At 46.1% G+C, this 16,078-nt stretch overlaps 1 protein-coding gene across 4 annotated transcripts; it reads right to left on the bottom strand.

Moving 5' to 3' along the window:
- Nucleotides 1-294: 294 nt before the first annotated feature.
- Nucleotides 295-14,769, bottom strand: usp48 (ubiquitin specific peptidase 48). Of its 4 annotated transcripts, none has more exons than XM_080495819.1 (28): nt 14,641-14,769; nt 14,133-14,270; nt 13,298-13,418; nt 13,075-13,216; nt 12,117-12,244; nt 11,311-11,435; nt 10,641-10,749; nt 9,546-9,679; nt 9,210-9,295; nt 8,951-9,130; nt 8,722-8,859; nt 8,497-8,646; nt 8,178-8,378; nt 7,409-7,520; nt 7,189-7,331; nt 7,034-7,099; nt 6,816-6,940; nt 6,429-6,551; nt 5,782-5,843; nt 5,547-5,657; nt 5,269-5,399; nt 4,665-4,771; nt 4,475-4,582; nt 2,236-2,436; nt 2,032-2,157; nt 1,903-1,951; nt 1,778-1,804; nt 295-948 (listed from the first exon to the last, which is right to left on the bottom strand). In XM_080495819.1, the coding sequence occupies exons 2-28, from the start codon at nt 14,264-14,266 to the stop codon at nt 926-928; spliced, it is 3,162 nt and encodes a 1,053-aa protein (XP_080351945.1). In that variant the 5' UTR covers nt 14,267-14,270; nt 14,641-14,769; the 3' UTR covers nt 295-925. The 4 variants fall into 4 exon arrangements, with proteins under 4 accessions (XP_080351945.1, XP_080351944.1, XP_080351947.1 ...); XM_080495818.1 differs by having other exon boundaries at nt 4,451-4,582; XM_080495821.1 differs by lacking the exons at nt 295-948; nt 1,778-1,804; nt 1,903-1,951; nt 2,032-2,157 and having other exon boundaries at nt 2,300-2,436; nt 5,269-5,394.
- Nucleotides 14,770-16,078: the final 1,309 nt, after the last annotated feature.

Genomic DNA, 16,078 nt, shown 5'->3' on the forward strand with positions numbered 1-16,078 from the left:
AAGATCTCTAAATAATTAAGTAAAAACTGCTGAGATGGCTACAAAATGTTCTCTCATATCATACATTGTAGTGTTGATAAATATAGTGAAGTAATATAATATATGAGAGCAGAATTCACCAGGAACAGAGAACGTGAGCTGGGATTAGACCGTCGTGAGACAGCTTAGTTTGACCCTACTGATTATATGTTGTTACAATATTACAATGAATGTATTATATTATCGTCTGTTGAGAATGTGCAGATATTGACAGTCACACCTCGAGGTGGAACATACGAGCCCCTGAGGACGGAGTGCTTTGAAAATAACTTTATTGTTGATAAGAAATAACAGTGAAAAGAAGAGAAGGAATCACTGCTTGCATTCTGTTCTTCACAAGGTTTTGCACTGCGGGGATCAGCCACTGTTCACCGTCTATGAGGCTGGAAGTCCCACATTTCTAGATTTACTGTCGAGGTATCACATGTTTGAGCATTTCGGAGCAGTTCCATTTCAAATATGTAACAGTAACTCGTGCACCCCTTTGACGAACCTGAAAACTCTGCAGTGAGAACACGCACTTCCACAAAATGGAAAGAAATAACATTGTGTAAGTTCTTCTGCTCATAATTTAAAAGAGTCAAAAAACAAAGGCCAAGATCTGAACTAACAGAGCGCATCTGAAGGAGGCGGCGAAGTACAACAGAGTGCTACCAGAGGGTCCTTCAGTGATTTTAAATAGACCAGCTAACCTTAAGGTGGGAAAACAACAGTGCACAGCTCATCAAAAACAAACAAATAAAAAAAAGCAACTCAAACAACATTTTTTTTCTGTAAAAACAAATTAAAGCACTTTTTTAATATATGGACACTTGACAAATTCAAGCTTTAAAAAAAAAAAAATATTAATGTATTTGATTGAAGCGTAGCTACAGCAGAGCTTTCCTCAGTGGCCGAGAAGTCCAGTGCCTGCAGAGAGAAGCCGGTACAACAATCACACCAAGTTCACACGTGGTTTATCTGCCAAGGGAGCAGATCGGATCACAGGTGTTGCATTTCCACTCGCTTCTCCTCAGCCTCGCTCCTTTTCCATGGTAATACAGTACCACACAGCGTCGACGGAGTCACCGGAGCTTTTCCCCGCCGTGCACAACTAATCACCCTCACCCTCTTTTTATATGTTTACTAATAATATTACAAAATGTGGATTACGACGATGGTGCTTCACTGTCCGGTGTTTCGGGTTCACTGGTGCCCCTGTTAACTGGTGACTTCTGCTACGAGCCGTTAGCAGCAGCTGATGTTCAAACAAGACAAATGGTACGGCACTTTAAACTTTAATGGAAACGTGGTTAAACAGCGTTTGCCAGGACAGCTCTGGAGTTCAGTGGAGTCGGGAAGCCCGTCACCAGTTAACAGGGAAACCAGTTAATCCAAAACACCGTGGCTCAGAGACTTCTTCATTCTCGTAGCAGGTCGCTCCGTGGAGCTCCTGAATGCTCTAGTCGCCACCAGATAAAAAAAACATTTGTGCATCTGTCTGATGATGACAGTGATCGGTTTAAAGATTGAGTCGCCTTCTGCCTCATCTGTGTCGTGACGCGCCGGCCAATCGGGGGCCTGCCGTCTGCCGACATCACATTTTCTACTCACCTCGGCTCGCTTGGAACCACGAAAGTACCTGGTAGTGGGACGAACGAGTAGTGGAAGAGCGTCTATAGCGAGTGGAGTCAAGTCGAGTGAGGCTGAGGAGGAATGAGTGGAAAAGGGCCAAAGCGGTCTGCTGGTGGTATCTCACCTTTAAATCCCTCTTCAGGCATCCTCACTGTGCAGGAAGTGGCGGGGAGAGAGGACAAATCAGCAGTTAGTCATCATTCCTGACCTGTTTGACCCTGAAGGCACATGAGGGAGGAAGACGCTCACCCTGATAGACGTCGTCCATGGCGGCGTAGTCTGCGATGGGCTCGTCGGCCTGTGAGGAGAGAGAACATCTCAGTGGTCACACGGCGGGACTCCCCAGAGGGTCACGTCGTGTGAGCGCCGCGGCGCTACCTTCAGACAGATGATGCTCTCCGGGATGACGCCCAGGCTGCCCAGCGTGGCCGCGTCGTCCGTCAGGTTCTTGCCGTCGATGGAGAGGTTCTGGTCGAACGGCGCCACGGAGAAGGCGTGCATGATCTACAACCACACGGAGACGTTTAGAGACGCGCACTCCGGGACGACCCCGCGGAGACCAGACTTCACCCCCCCCCTCACTTGTATTTTCAGCTCCTTCAGCGTCTGATTGGCTGAGACGATGAGCGCCTTCTCGCCGCGGAGCTTCCGGTGCCGAGTGCTCCTCCTGATTCCACCCAGATGGGTCATGCTGGCGGCAGGAGCCGCGGGGGCCGCCGTGGCTGCGGGGGCTGCCGTGCTGCCGTCGTCACTCAGCTTCAGACGCTTGGCGCCATCTTCAGTCTGGGAGGAAGTTCATGGTTTAGATCAGTGGTTTTCAACCTTTTTGAGCCAAGGCACACTTTTGTCTTTGGAAAAATCTGGAGGCACACCACCACCCGAAAATGTTAAAATGTGAAGCTCTGTAGCCTCTATTAACAATATAAAGTCATTCTCATCAATGCTTTATCAACAGGAATTAAATAAATACAGAAAAAAGTATTTCCCAATTTCTTTTTTTTATTTGTACTCCCTCAGTGTGAAACCTGGACCTGATGGATGAAGAGCTGAGATCCTGGTTCACATTCTTCCTTTTCTAAAACTTCTCCATCACTGTCACTGACACAGTACTTTGATACAAGATGGTAGCAGGAGGTGGAGATGAACCACACTGACTCTGTTAAAGGTGTACAGGAGGATGTTATTTTTCCGGGTGGATCATCAAGACTATTGGTCCTCCCAATTGTCAATCATTCTGGTGATATATTACGTAAGGCAGTCGTACGTGCTCGTCCCTAGGTAGCGTGGATCTATTAGTTTTCACTTTCTGTGCATGCGCGCTTTCAGGTGTATATGGTGAGCTACGCCTTCAGCGAGCTCGCGGTTCTCACCGGGTACTTTGAAAATGGCAGAGGGTCGCAAGAGAACAAGTGTCGTCGAAGTGTTTGAGAAGAAGAGAAAGGTTTCGGAAGAGAGAAACAAGACCAGAGTGTTTTTGGGAGATTGTTTCACACCATGGCGCTGAAAGCCCAGGTTGGGCTTCCCACTGACGCTTCAGTCGCCAAGTTTCTACTCCACAGGTAAAGTTTGGCTTCTATTTGGAGAAATCCATTTCAAATCACTTCCAGTAAAAGTGATCTACGTCTATATTGTAACTTTCAAGGGTTGATTAGTTTGTTTTGTAATTTGCATCGTCAGTAGTTATTACGGTGACCACAGGTCTGCTAACATTTCCTAATGCCGACTTGTGACTTGTCAACAGAGCGTGTCTCTCGCACACGTTTTAGTAGGCGTTCCGTCTCGGGAGCAGGTAGAGCGTTGAGCATGTGCATTTTTTCAAAAGGTGGAGAGGGCGGTTCTTTCCTAAAATTTGGGAAAATCCTCCTGTACACCTTTAAGTTTCATTTCACCGGCAACGTTCTGTGCTGCCATCTAGTGGTGAAGAGTATTTATACATGATTACTCTGCAACACACTGTGGGCTGTGAGAGCAAATGTTTTTTTGAGAAAAAATGTGAAATTGTATAATTTCCCACAGCACACCTGACTAGATCTCCACTGGCACAGTGGTTGAAAACCACTGGTGTAGAACATCTCATGAGACTGATATAAACGAATCGGCGATCCTTTCCTGTTAAACTGGTGGCGCCACGAAGTTATCGGATGCAAATCAGACCCCATTTCTAATGAAATAGTTAATAACTGATACTCACTAATCATTATCGACGGCCAAACCGCCCATAAAGTAGATTCTCAACACATCGGTGTCCTGGTGTGAGACCAGTGTTCCCAACAACCTCTCATCGCGTGGAAATGCACTTTCAAACGTTTACTTTATGCACACATCACACTCTCTCTTCTCCCTCCAGATTTTCCCCTCAGCTGAGAAAAGTCTCCTCTTGATAAAGCACACAGGATGAAATCCAAATAAAGACAATAGTTTCACTCATTTTCAGGACCTGCTGCTTCGCCTGGAGCTCTGAGACGTGAACAAAACCACTGGAGGGTGAGGATGAACATCTGAATCTGATCGAAGTGGCGAAAGTGACTGAAACGGTGACACAGCTGCCCTTTATGCCTCAGTCCACCTCGAATCACGTCCTTTCTACGATTTGCAAAGATTCCCGTGACGCTCATAAACTAAACATTTCTTCAGAGGTGTTCTCTTCTATCCTCACGCAGCAACTGGACGTGTTGAAAAATCACTGAAACTGCTCAAAAGGCTTGAAAAGGTGAAAGCAAGGAGAAAATATCCCGAATATAACCCGTGTGAAAGATTTCCTACAGTTTTACCGTAATGTTGAAAAGGTTTGGCTCACATGTGTAAAACCAGCGTCCGTCACCTGACTGAAGTCGGGGTCTCTCTCTCCGTCCACCTTGGGGGGCTCGTCTCGGTCCTCCTCGGTCTCGGAGCTGCTGGCCGTCGGCTCCGGAGCCGCCTCCTTCGCCATCTGCACACAGGACCAGACACCCGCTCAGCGTGGGGGAGGGGGAGACCACATGCTGTGTGACGGTGGACGCTCATCTCCACACCCTCTTGTCGTCCATCACTTTGCGGATGTAGATGGTGGCTTGTGTGTATTCTCTGAGGTCCCTCTGCTGCTGGAAGAGGAAGCTCTCTCTGCACTCCCAGCACAGATCTGCACACACACACACACACACACACACACACAAGTCACAATGAACGAATGGAAGGGATCTCCGGTTTATTCACACAGTAAATGAAGCAGCATGAGCCTGAAGCCCGTCGTTCTTGGAGGTAATCACACATTTATGCATCTATAGATACAATATTAGTAGAAAGTAGTGACATAGTAAACCTGCTTTCTGGACATTTCACTTCTTCTCAGCAGGAAGTTCATTTAAAATGGTCGAATTTTTAACTGCACTCGTCTGAATTAGCACCCGTCTCAGCAGTAAACCACAGTGAAACACCGAGGGGGGGGTGTTTGTTTATTGTTTACTTCTCTCATCCACTGCACATAGAAATAGTCAGAATGTGAGCGATTGAAGCTGCAATCTAAAGCAGTAAAACACGTGTCGGGGCACAACTAGGCTCATGTACATCTAAAACCCCGTCACTGATGGTGTGGAGCGAGGATTCTCATGGGTTCTGAGGCTGCGCCGGCCGTCTCACCGGGCTGCGTGGTGTACTGGGTGGTGCAGCCGCTGGCTGTGTTCTGCTGGAAGCAGTGGATGGAGATGGGCTGGTCCACGATGAACAGTCTGCTGATCACGTCCCACTCGCTGGGCCAGAGGAGAGCTACGCTGTGCAGAACAGACACGGACATGACACCTCAGCACTTTACGCTGCTACTAAAACCAAGGAGCAACCTGAGCTGTGTGTGTGTGTGTGTGTGTGTGTGTGTGTGTGTGTGTGTGTGTGTGTGTGTGTGTGTGTGTGTAGAAACTCACTGCTGAGCGTCTCCGTTGATCAGAGACTCGTAGGTGAACATGAAGCCTCCATGTGGACACAGCAGTAGAGTGTTGCCCACATTCGACACGGGAGACGACTTGGTGGGCCGTCTGGAGTGCACACACACACACGCACACACACACACGCACACACACACACACACACACGCTGAGTGACGACACTCGGAGACTAAACCCTCCTTCAGTCATTTCTCCCTGATTTGCTTCGACTTACCTGATGAATTTCTTCCACTCGTCCACAAAGAACAGCGGGACGATGTAGAGCATGTCCGTACCCTGCAGACGGACCAAACACTCCGCGTTTACAACCAAACTGGAACAATGATCAACGTTCAGCCTGTTCGGGGCACAGGAAGCCGAGGACTCTTCTCAAGAGGGGAACAGTTTGATCAGCAGATTCCTCTGCTTGTTAAATGACCTCCAGTATTTTAAAATCACTTCACTTTGAGTTATTTGTTCATTGTTTTAAATATTAGTCGACGACATTAACAATAACAAAACTGAATTACTAGTAACCTTTAATTATGATGTAACAAGTACTGTGATTGAGCAGTTCGTGTTAAAAGTTTCTACACAGGCCTACAACATCCGAGAGAGAAGGACCTCAATGTTAATTGTATTACTTTGACCTCCAGCAGCACTGAGAGGAACCTGGGAGTTCGTTTTGACCAGAAATCCTCCTTCCACTCCCACATTAAACATGTTGACTCAGAGTGACGCTGGCAAACTAATCCATGCACTCGTTGCATCCAGATGAGATTATTGTAACTGTCTGTTATCGGGGCGAAACAATAACTGCTTGTCCTCATGAGAATGTAAAGAGTCCTGAGGTGGACATGGAGGAGGAGGCAGTGTGTTGACCTGAGGCCACTTTGTGAGCGTCGGCCGGTTCTTCTCATGGAAAAGGTTCAGCAGCTGGTTCTTCTGGTCCAGAGCCATCATCTTACTGACCGCCTCGTTGTCCTTCTCCTCCTGCTCTAATGTCTGCACACACACACACACATATGAACACACACAGACATCAGCAAATACCTGTGATTTATAGTCCGTGCTCATTCAGTCTGATATAAGAAAAACAGCTTCGTTGCAGCAGTTTGACGAAGTTCTGCCGTGTTCACATGAGCCAGGTAGAATCCCGATGCAGCAGCGACCCGTGTGGGAAGAAGCACTGACATCATCAGATGACGAAACAGAGGGAAGGCTGAGGTTGAGCCTGCTGCAGAGCAGATGAGGCGGGCGTCTCCTCACCAGGCACTGCTGACACGCCTCTCTGCTCTGGTTGAACTCGGGGGCTTTGGAGAAGTATTTCCTCAGCTTGGTCCAAACCTCTGGCGTCACCAGCTTCCGTTCCGTCTCCAGAATACTGAGAGCTCCTGCAGCAGCAACACACACGTTTCAGTCCAGGGAGCCTGGCCGGATCAGAACGACGGGTCCGGTGTGGGCGGGGGGGGGGGGGGGGGGAATACCGTGGCTGCAGACGATGTCTTCATTGAACGTCTTCATGTCGTCCTCGGTGCTCTCCGCACCCGACTCTACAATCACACAACATGTGGTTCGCAATCCCGTTTTCCTCATTTGAAAAAAATAAAATAAAAAAAATACAAGCATCTCGCGGCTTCACCTTTGCTGTTGTTGCTGTGCGGTCCCTGACCGTTGGTCTGACCGTTTCTCTGTTTGGTCTCGTGCTCGTCCTCCTCCAGCTGCTCCAGAGCCAGCTGTTTCCAGCTGCGCAGAGACGCCTTACCAACCCAGAAGCCCTGACCACTGGGGGGGAGAGAGAGAGAGAGAGGATTAGAGGCTGCTGACACACACACCACTTACAGCATCATGACGGTGTTTACCTGAGAGAGCGTTTCACCAGGTTGGACACTTCTTTGTAGTCCTCAGTCAGTTGGTTCTTCAGTCGCAGCACTCGGCACCGCTGGCTCACACACTCTTGACACAGAGAGGAGGCTGAACACACACACACACACACACACACACACACACACACACACACACACACACACACACACACACACACACACACACACACACACACACACACACACACACACACACACACACACACACACACACACACACACACACACACACACACACACACACACACACACACACGTCAGTTACAGTCGTCAGCTGGCCTCAGGTCTAAATTATAAACTCTTTCATTACATTTGAAGAATTTCTGTGATTTCTTCTCGGCGAACGGGATTAATAAATTAAAGAATGTTTCATTTAAAATAAGCATCACATCGCCACACGCGACAATGTGAGAGAACTAAACCACTCAGATGACTTTAAGGGTTAAACACAACTCAAACTACTCGAGCCTCCAAGAGGTGAAACGGTTTTAACGGCCAGAGTGACGGCTAAAAGGTTTACATCGCTCATGTGACTCAAACGTTGAACTACAACAATAAAATGTCAATAGTTAATAATTGTGGGTTACAGATTTCATAAATACAAGATAAAAGTGCAGTTTTGGTCAATATTAGACATAAAATGTCTCTTTTGAATATGAAAGTGACAGAGGGCGGAGGTGAGGTATGAGATATGAGGATTTGACCTCCTGACCTGCAGACTCGGTAAAGAGCGTGTGAGACTGACCGTCCAGCCGAGGTCCTCCGCCGTAGCGTTCGTACAGGAGCTGCGCGGCTTTGACCGAGACCCTCTTGGAGTCCCCCACCTTGTCCGGGTGCAGTTTGCCGTGAGAACACAGAAAAGCAGAGCAGTCGATTTCTTTGGTGGCCGTGGAGTCGTCCAGCCACTTCTTCAGCCAGTCCAGGGGGATGAACTCGAACGGCTCACCTGCAGAGGGAGGACGGAGGCCCGCGGGGGACATCCGCAGACATTTCGGCACCTTCCACCAAGCAAACAGAGATTTTCCTGTTTCGATAAGGAGGGTGAACGACGAGGTTTGACTCACCGTCCCTGGCGGTGAGGAGTTCATAGAGCTCCTTCACCTCCTCGTGCTTGGCCTTGCCTTTATCCACACTCTGCTTTCTCATGTCGGCCATCTCGCTGCACCACTCCTCGAACTTGTGGTTGTCCTGGTCCACCAGCCTCTGGAGGAAGGCTGGGAGTCGCGGCCAGAGGGGGAACGTCAGCGGTTTGAAAGCGGCGGCGGCGATGCCGTTACTGCGTCACTCACCGGGGACGTCCACGTCGTTCCTGGTGGCGTCGGGACTCTCCTCCTCCTGGACTTTGTACACCAGCATGTAGGCATTTCTGGAGCAGTGGTAGCCTTTGCTACACTTTGGCTTTCGTGCCTGGGATTTCACTGTCTCAGCTGGAGAGCAACAGGACCGAGAGCAACACCTCTGAGAACGTGTGGGAGAACCAGAAGAGTCTTCCGTGGCCTGAAACCATGTCTGACTCACCGATGTCCTCCTCAATGCCGAGCTGCAGCTTCTTCCCTTCCATCTTCTCGATCTCTTCGTCATTGAACTTGTACCAGTCTCCCGTGCGGGCGTCCTTCACGTGGGCGATGTAGTGGCCTGAGTAGGCGCTGATGCCCCGATGGATCAGCACAGCGCTCAGCTCGTAAACACACTTCTGATCTGCAGGAGGAGGAGGAGGTGGTGAACAAAGGGACGGCCCTCGGGACTGGTCACACATCAGTGAGACCCGTGTTCCTACCTGCTTTTCCTTCCAGAAACGGCCCCATGTCCAGCTGCTCTGGGAAACTGATGAACGTGTTGAGCTTCTTCTTGTGCCCCGTTTGTCTGCAGGACACAACAAAGTTCATCAACCCTTTTAAAAACAGCTTACTCCATTAATTCGCTCCACGCTCGACTATGTTCCTACAATCTGTGGAGCTTCTCAATTAGTCAGTCTCTATTATAAAGTACTTTACACTGAGGCAATGATGCCGCATGGCTTTCGTGTATTCGCTTGGTGCTGAAGCCACTTGACAGCAGAAAAGAATTCTCTCGCTTATTTCCAAGACGTGTGGTTTTGCTCCAAGCCTCTGACCTGTCGAAGACGAAGCGCATGAGCTGCAGGTTGAGTGTTGGAGGAAGGCTGTGGAGGCGGATCCTCCGGGTGGCGCTCTGCTTCGTCTGGCAGCTCTCGCAGAAGTAGCGGTTCTCTCCGTCCAACTTCTCCTCCTGCACGGGGGATCACAGATGACCAGTCACGGAATGCGACCACGCACACACGCGATAGCGGGTGTGGATGGAAATACGCTCAGATCGCAGCTTAACCCTTAGATGCACACGTGGGGTCAAAAATGACCCCACAGGTTGTTATTCTTCAACATCTTTAAAATTAAAAGTTGTAATATCTTCATATTCCAGGTATTCCTCATAAGACATGTTTGTGACATGAGGCCATTTGCATTTTTATTTATTTTTTCATAAATATTAAGAAATTGCTGTTTTTGTATCACTTCCCCACTCTTTCACAAGTGGGGTCAAAGTAACACATTTGATCACTAATTTCATCACACATCATAATCTGTCAATGAAATATAAGTTCATAAATGGAGATAATACTTACATGTACGTTACTGGGTAAAACTGACCTCCGGGGCGGTGAGACTGCTGACATCACATGTTTAAGTGAGACAGTCAGAGTTGCTAAGAATTAAGTTTCATAGAAGACAAAAACTGCAATTTCTTCAAATTAATGAAAGAAAATAAATAAAAATGCAAATGGCCTCATGTCACAAACAAGTTTTCTGAGGAATACCTGGAATATGAAAATGTTGCAACTCTTTGTTTGAATGATTTTGAAGAATAACAACCCAGTATGTTGCCAAAACGCATTGATTTGAATTGGGGTCATTTTTGACCCCAGGTGTGGAAGAGAGTAGGAACTGGTAGGTTGTGCATCCAAGGGTTAAAGACAGTAAAGATGGTGTCAATATCCAAAACTGTACTTTATCTTTTTTACACATTTCAAACTTTTGAAAATAATATCACAGTTCAAACAGGAAAGAAACATTTCCCGTGTTAAACAAAACACATTACTTTGTGACTCGCTCTCTTCACAAACTCTAAATGTGTGTGTGTGCCGGTTCTTCCTCCGCTGTGCTCTTCTCCGTCATTATGAACGAGTGAAAGTTACCTTCAGGAACTCTGTGACGCACTCTGTCAGGTTCTTGTGGCCCTGGATGTTCAGCTCCAACTCGTAGAACCGGGACGGGAGTGCAGACGAGCGTCCACACTGGTTACACCTGTGGCACAAAACACAAAACAACCCCAGTCAGTACTGACTGAAAGTGCTTCATCAACTCATCATTAAAATACACATCTTTCACCATTTACACCCTGAATAATCTTTAAACAGAAAACACATGTGAGCACTACAGGAACACTCTACATAGAAAATAAATATTTGATGCTTTGGTTCTATGTTTACAAAAAAAAAGCACACAAGGTTTCTCACCTGAGTTTTGTGTTCAAACAAAGTTTTGTTCTTATTTTTTTCAGAGACGTTCATAAAGTGATCCACTGACTGGAGGTATGACATGTTTTCCCGGAGCAAAAGCCTCAAACACAACTGTGTTTTGGCTTTTGTGAAAACTTCTAATCTGTGTACAGATGTATAAGTTATGTGGGGAAAAAATGCCCCGAAAGTCATTTATTTCACTCAAATCACATAAACTTTACGAACTAGATCGTTTTCTGACTGGATTTCTGTAAACGTTTATTGGTGCAACACGTAACGGATATATGACGATGCAGTAATCCAAAAGGTGCTCCACGTTTAGAGAAACCTGTGAGCCTTTTCTTACACGGTGACGTAGGAGAACTGTCCACAGAACTGCTGCTGGATGACGTTCTGCAGCGACGGACTCTTCTGTTTGGACAGCGTGTCCTCCAGCAGAGACAGGAAGAGCTTTGAAAACTCCTGTGCGTCCTGAGAAAGGAACACAGCCTGTGTCAATCTCAGTGCAACTCCTCCACACCTGGTTTTATTGGGGATGAGTTGATCAAAACACACTGAGCTGATCAGTGATACAGCAGTGAGAACTGGATGTTTCATTTGGTTGTTTTTTTTAAACCAAAGCAGCAAAAGCATCTTCGCTGACTTGTATGAGAAGAAACTAAGAATCCAAAGAGAAACACTGACAGACAAGATTTACAATGGTTCTGCAGATTTCAGAAATGAAGCACAAAATTAAGCTTTTGTTCAATATTTGGATCCAACTAAGCTCAAGTCAGGGACAGAGGCCATGTTTTTTTGGTCATCAAATAGTTTAAACAGTAAAATATTCTGATGTTGAAATTGCACTTGCTTTTCAAGTTTAACTTGAAAAGCAAGTTTTAATTTGCCTTTGCAAATTTCATTTAAATGTTAACTTCATGTTTGTGTCTTTACATTAAAACAAAGGGAGCCATTTGTAGTTGTCAGTATTTAAATATATTATTTGATCAACCTGGACTGTATGAACAATAAAAGTGACAAACTTGCACTTTATTCTGCCAGAGTCAAAATATGTATAGGGAAGTCATTTGATTAGTATGAGTGCTGTCTAGAGAGTGTGTGTGAGTGTGAGTGTGTGTGTGTGTGTGTGTGTGTGTGTGTGTGTGTGTGTACCTGTTGCTGCCCCGTGTCCAGGCCCAATGCTTTGACCAGCCCAGAAGGGTCGATGTACCTTCTGTTGCTGTTCTGCAGGAGTGCAAACAGATACTGCAGATGTTCACAGATCGACTGAGGTTCATAATCTGAAACAGACAGAAACACATGTATGTATGTATGTGTGAGGGAGTGAGGGAAAGAGGGAGTGAGGGAGTGAGGGAAGGAGGAAGTGAGGGAGGGAGGGAGTGAGGGAAGGAGGGAGTGAGTGAGGGAGGGAGGGACGGAGGGAGGGAGGGAGGGAGGGAGTGAGGATGTTGTCAGGATGATGTTAACAGTACGTCTCATTTCTCCTCCTGTCTGATACAAAAGTGTTGTAGAAACCATTTCGAGGTTTTCACATTAAAATGATTCCCAAAGTGCAGCAAGGTAAGTTAGTGCTGCACAATATGAAGTTGTACTCTTGTGTTGTTCAGCCTGATCGGCTGCGTGAACGGCAGATATTAAAGTCTTCTCAGACGAGCAGCAGGCTCAGGAGAGACCAGGCTTCCTAAAGACCGTTCACTCCCTGCTGAAAACCACTTCAAACTACCATGAACACACCTGAAACTATTACTTTTCGAAGATTTCATCAGTCAGTCTGCCTTTCGACCCGCCAAACAGCCAACAATAGTCTTTAGTCAACATTATTTCAATCGGATCGTCACTAAATTCTTGATGAAGTTCATAACAATGGAAGAAAACAAACTAATATAAAGCATAAACAATATAGAGCCGTTTGAATGGCTTTAGTGATTTGTATTGTACGTATATGCAGATGTCATATGTGCATTTATATCCCATGTTAACCATCCCAGTGGAACCCTGGACCGTTCCGATTGGTGGCGGGTGGACGACAAAGCTTCCCGTGCACCCAATGACCTCTGGCTGAACTCCGTTCAGTTAAAAAGACGAGGCCCAACAGGATTCCCACTGATACCTGACTCCGTGTTGTGCTCCTGTGCTCGGGAATTGTGGCACTGGTAGAGGCTCCGGCGCAGCTCCAGGTTGTGGAACCACACTTGCAGGAATGTGTTGACGTAACAAGTTGCGCCGAGATTGGTCAGGCCCACAAACGTGTTCTGGAGGAGGAAGAAGAGAGGTTCAGTGCTCCGGCTGCTCCTCTCCCCCTGATCTGAGTCCAGTGATCTGGTCGTTGATACCTTGTCACGACGTTCAGAATTTGGGTCGTCAATATTGTGGAAGGTGTTTTCATCGATCTCCCCGAGCCATGCCTGCTCACCAATCCCCACCAGACAGTTGGGATTTCCTTTGCAGTTCCTCCTGTGAAGAAAATCTGAATGGTGAACCGTTCTCCTTCGATGACTGAAGAAAAACCACAGTGCGACAGTTTGATAGCATTCCTCGCAGAGGTACGGAGCTCATTACCGTTTATGCACTTTGAGCAGCAGGAACTGCACTGCCAGCAAAAAGAAATGATTTTCACACAGTCTTCAGGGTCATTCTGATCACTACGGCTCTGATACAAGTCATGAAATTAAATAAAACTGATGACAATTAGAATATCTGAATGCAACTGGTCATGACGACCTCAAACAAAGCGACTTTAATGAGTCAGACTTTTGCCGGCAGACCTTTTAAAATAAGCTGCAGGTTCAGGGCTGACTTTACCTGGAGGTCCAGGTCTTACTCGCTGTGCGTGTTGCCTTTGGATTCATTTTTGACTCTGCCCTTGTGGTTTGAAAATCAGTTTTAGACTATTTTCTCCTTTGACAACAAATTCTGCATTTTGGACATTGGTCCAAGCATTGAGTCCTCACTCATGGACAGCGACTGGCTTTACACTGCTTTGGGATCTTTAACTGCAGGTCCAGGACCTTCTTTAACTACAGGCACAGGTCTTTTACCTGCAGGTCCCAGTATTTACTTGCATATCGAGGTTTTTAGTTTTTTTTAACCAGTAAATATAGATCTTTACCTGCAGGTTCAGATCTTTACCTGCTGGTCCAGATCGTTACCTGCTGGTCCAGGTCTTACCTGCAGGTTCCTCTCTGGCAGGCCGGCAGGTTGATACGGTACGCTAACTCGATGTGAACTTGTCTGATTTCTTCTGGTTTCACAGTTTCCACCCAGCGCCAAGCCGCTTTCTCCAGCTGTATGCGGGGCGCCATAATCCTGCAGGTCGGTCACAGTGAAACGCGGTGACAGACCATGAGAACGAGCGTGATGAAGACGAGATGAAGAGGGAAACACCAGCGATTACACACAAACACTTTCAGGACGACTATTAGCATAGCGGTTAGCTGAGATCAGCGGATCCGAGCTGTCACTAAAGAACTGAACTGAGACACGAAGCACAGCGCATTACTCTGCCACAAGGCGCAGATCTTTAAACAATAATGAATCATCAACGTCCACAACAACAACTAGACTCGGCTAATAATAGCTAACTAGCTAGCTAGCATGTAGCCCGCCCGGTGCCGTTCATTTAACGCCGACTAACGCTAACTTCACTTTATTGTGTTAAGGGTAAATATCATCGAACCTTTCATGCGTGCAGCTGCTTCACCAAAATGTTGGTGTATTTTCACATTTTATTCACGGTTTATTTTAGATTTAGCGCCCTTGCGTCAGTTTATAAATAAATTATTTCTCCGCTCAGAATCAACACTGCGTCAGCGAGTGACGCGATGACGTAAGACGTCAGGATCGGAGGGAGGAAGTGACGCGCGACGTAGCGTCAGGTGGCCTCACAGAGTCACGTGACCCAAACTGCTCCTTTAATATGTCCCATATCAGTCAGTTTGTATGGAAGCGTATTGCATTCACATGAAAAAATAAAATGTACTTTGTTTTTCTGAATTAACGACGTAATTATCTCATAATTATGATGAAAAAATGAATAAAAAAAAAAAATTGGCTGTTTTTCCGAATTCATGGGATCACTATTTTCTGAAAAAAATGGTTCTGTTTTTCTGAATTTATGAGATAATGTTTTCTGAAGAAGTAAAAATTTTTTTTATAAATAATATATAATATGCATATTTTACATGTAATAATATGTAAAATATGTATGAATGGGACAGTGGTGTGTTATTCCAAGCAGAAGCTCTGGTAGACCATTGTGGGAAGCAGGCAGGCCCCAGCTCTCAAGTTGAATACAGCTTTATTTCCATACATATGTTCATATATTTATTTTAAATAAATACTCATAATATGAGCACAGATGGCATGGTGTTTGGTTACGACATCCAGTTTACGTGTACTTGGATTTTTATCATGTTTCATCAATTCATGCTGGAAATTAACACAACTCAATCTGCTTAATTATTTTTTGCCAGTATATTAAATATATTGGTAAAATCGATTTAGTTTGCACCCTCATCACACAATACAAAGAAAGGTTTTAATATAAATAAATTTAAAAAAGCAAGAAAATAAGAATAAAAGCCGGGATGAACTAATCATTTTTTCTTTCTTCACAATGGAGGATCGTCAGTGTTTGGGATGCTATCACCAACAGTTATACACTGTGTCATTCATTTCATAACATGTTTTCCTGTCATGAGCCTGTTTTTATTAAATCCACCACATGTGGACACACATGCTGAGAGGTAGAGGACAAGACACTCACACTCACACTCGCACACACAGCTCAGCTCAGCTCATCAGCAATGATTATATCACCTCACTGTGAAGCCATTGGTTCTCCAAGTAAATCCACTCCTTGCAACGTGTATGTGTGTGTGTGTGTGTGTGTGTGTGTGTGTGTGTGTGTGTGTGTGTGTGTGTGTGTGTGTGTGTGTGTGTGTGTGTGTGTGTGTGTGCGTGCACTGTGCTGTGCTATGTAAAGTTTTGAGTGAATCATGTGGGTGTAAATTTAATTCACACACTATTCACTGGAGCCATTTGGGGTTCACAGTTCTCGGGAATTGAACCTGCACCCTTTACAGTAGAAGAGGACTGGCTGCACTTACTGCATC

Source organism: Blennius ocellaris, assembly GCF_963422515.1.
Source record: "Blennius ocellaris genome assembly, chromosome: 4".
Lineage (NCBI taxonomy): Eukaryota > Metazoa > Chordata > Actinopteri > Blenniiformes > Blenniidae > Blennius > Blennius ocellaris.

Excerpts from the sequence above, each read along its gene's own strand:
- usp48 (XM_080495818.1), bottom strand. The coding sequence starts at position 14,266 with ATGGCGCCCCGCATACAGCTGGAGAAAGCGGCTTGGCGCTGGGTGGAA. Across the intron at positions 11,436-12,116 it reads TGGACACGGGGCAGCAACAG|GACGCACAGGAGTTTTCAAA; the intron begins GTACACACACAC and ends TTCCTTTCTCAG. Across the intron at positions 2,158-2,235 it reads TGAAGGAGCTGAAAATACAA|ATCATGCACGCCTTCTCCGT; the intron begins GTGAGGGGGGGG and ends GTGTGGTTGTAG.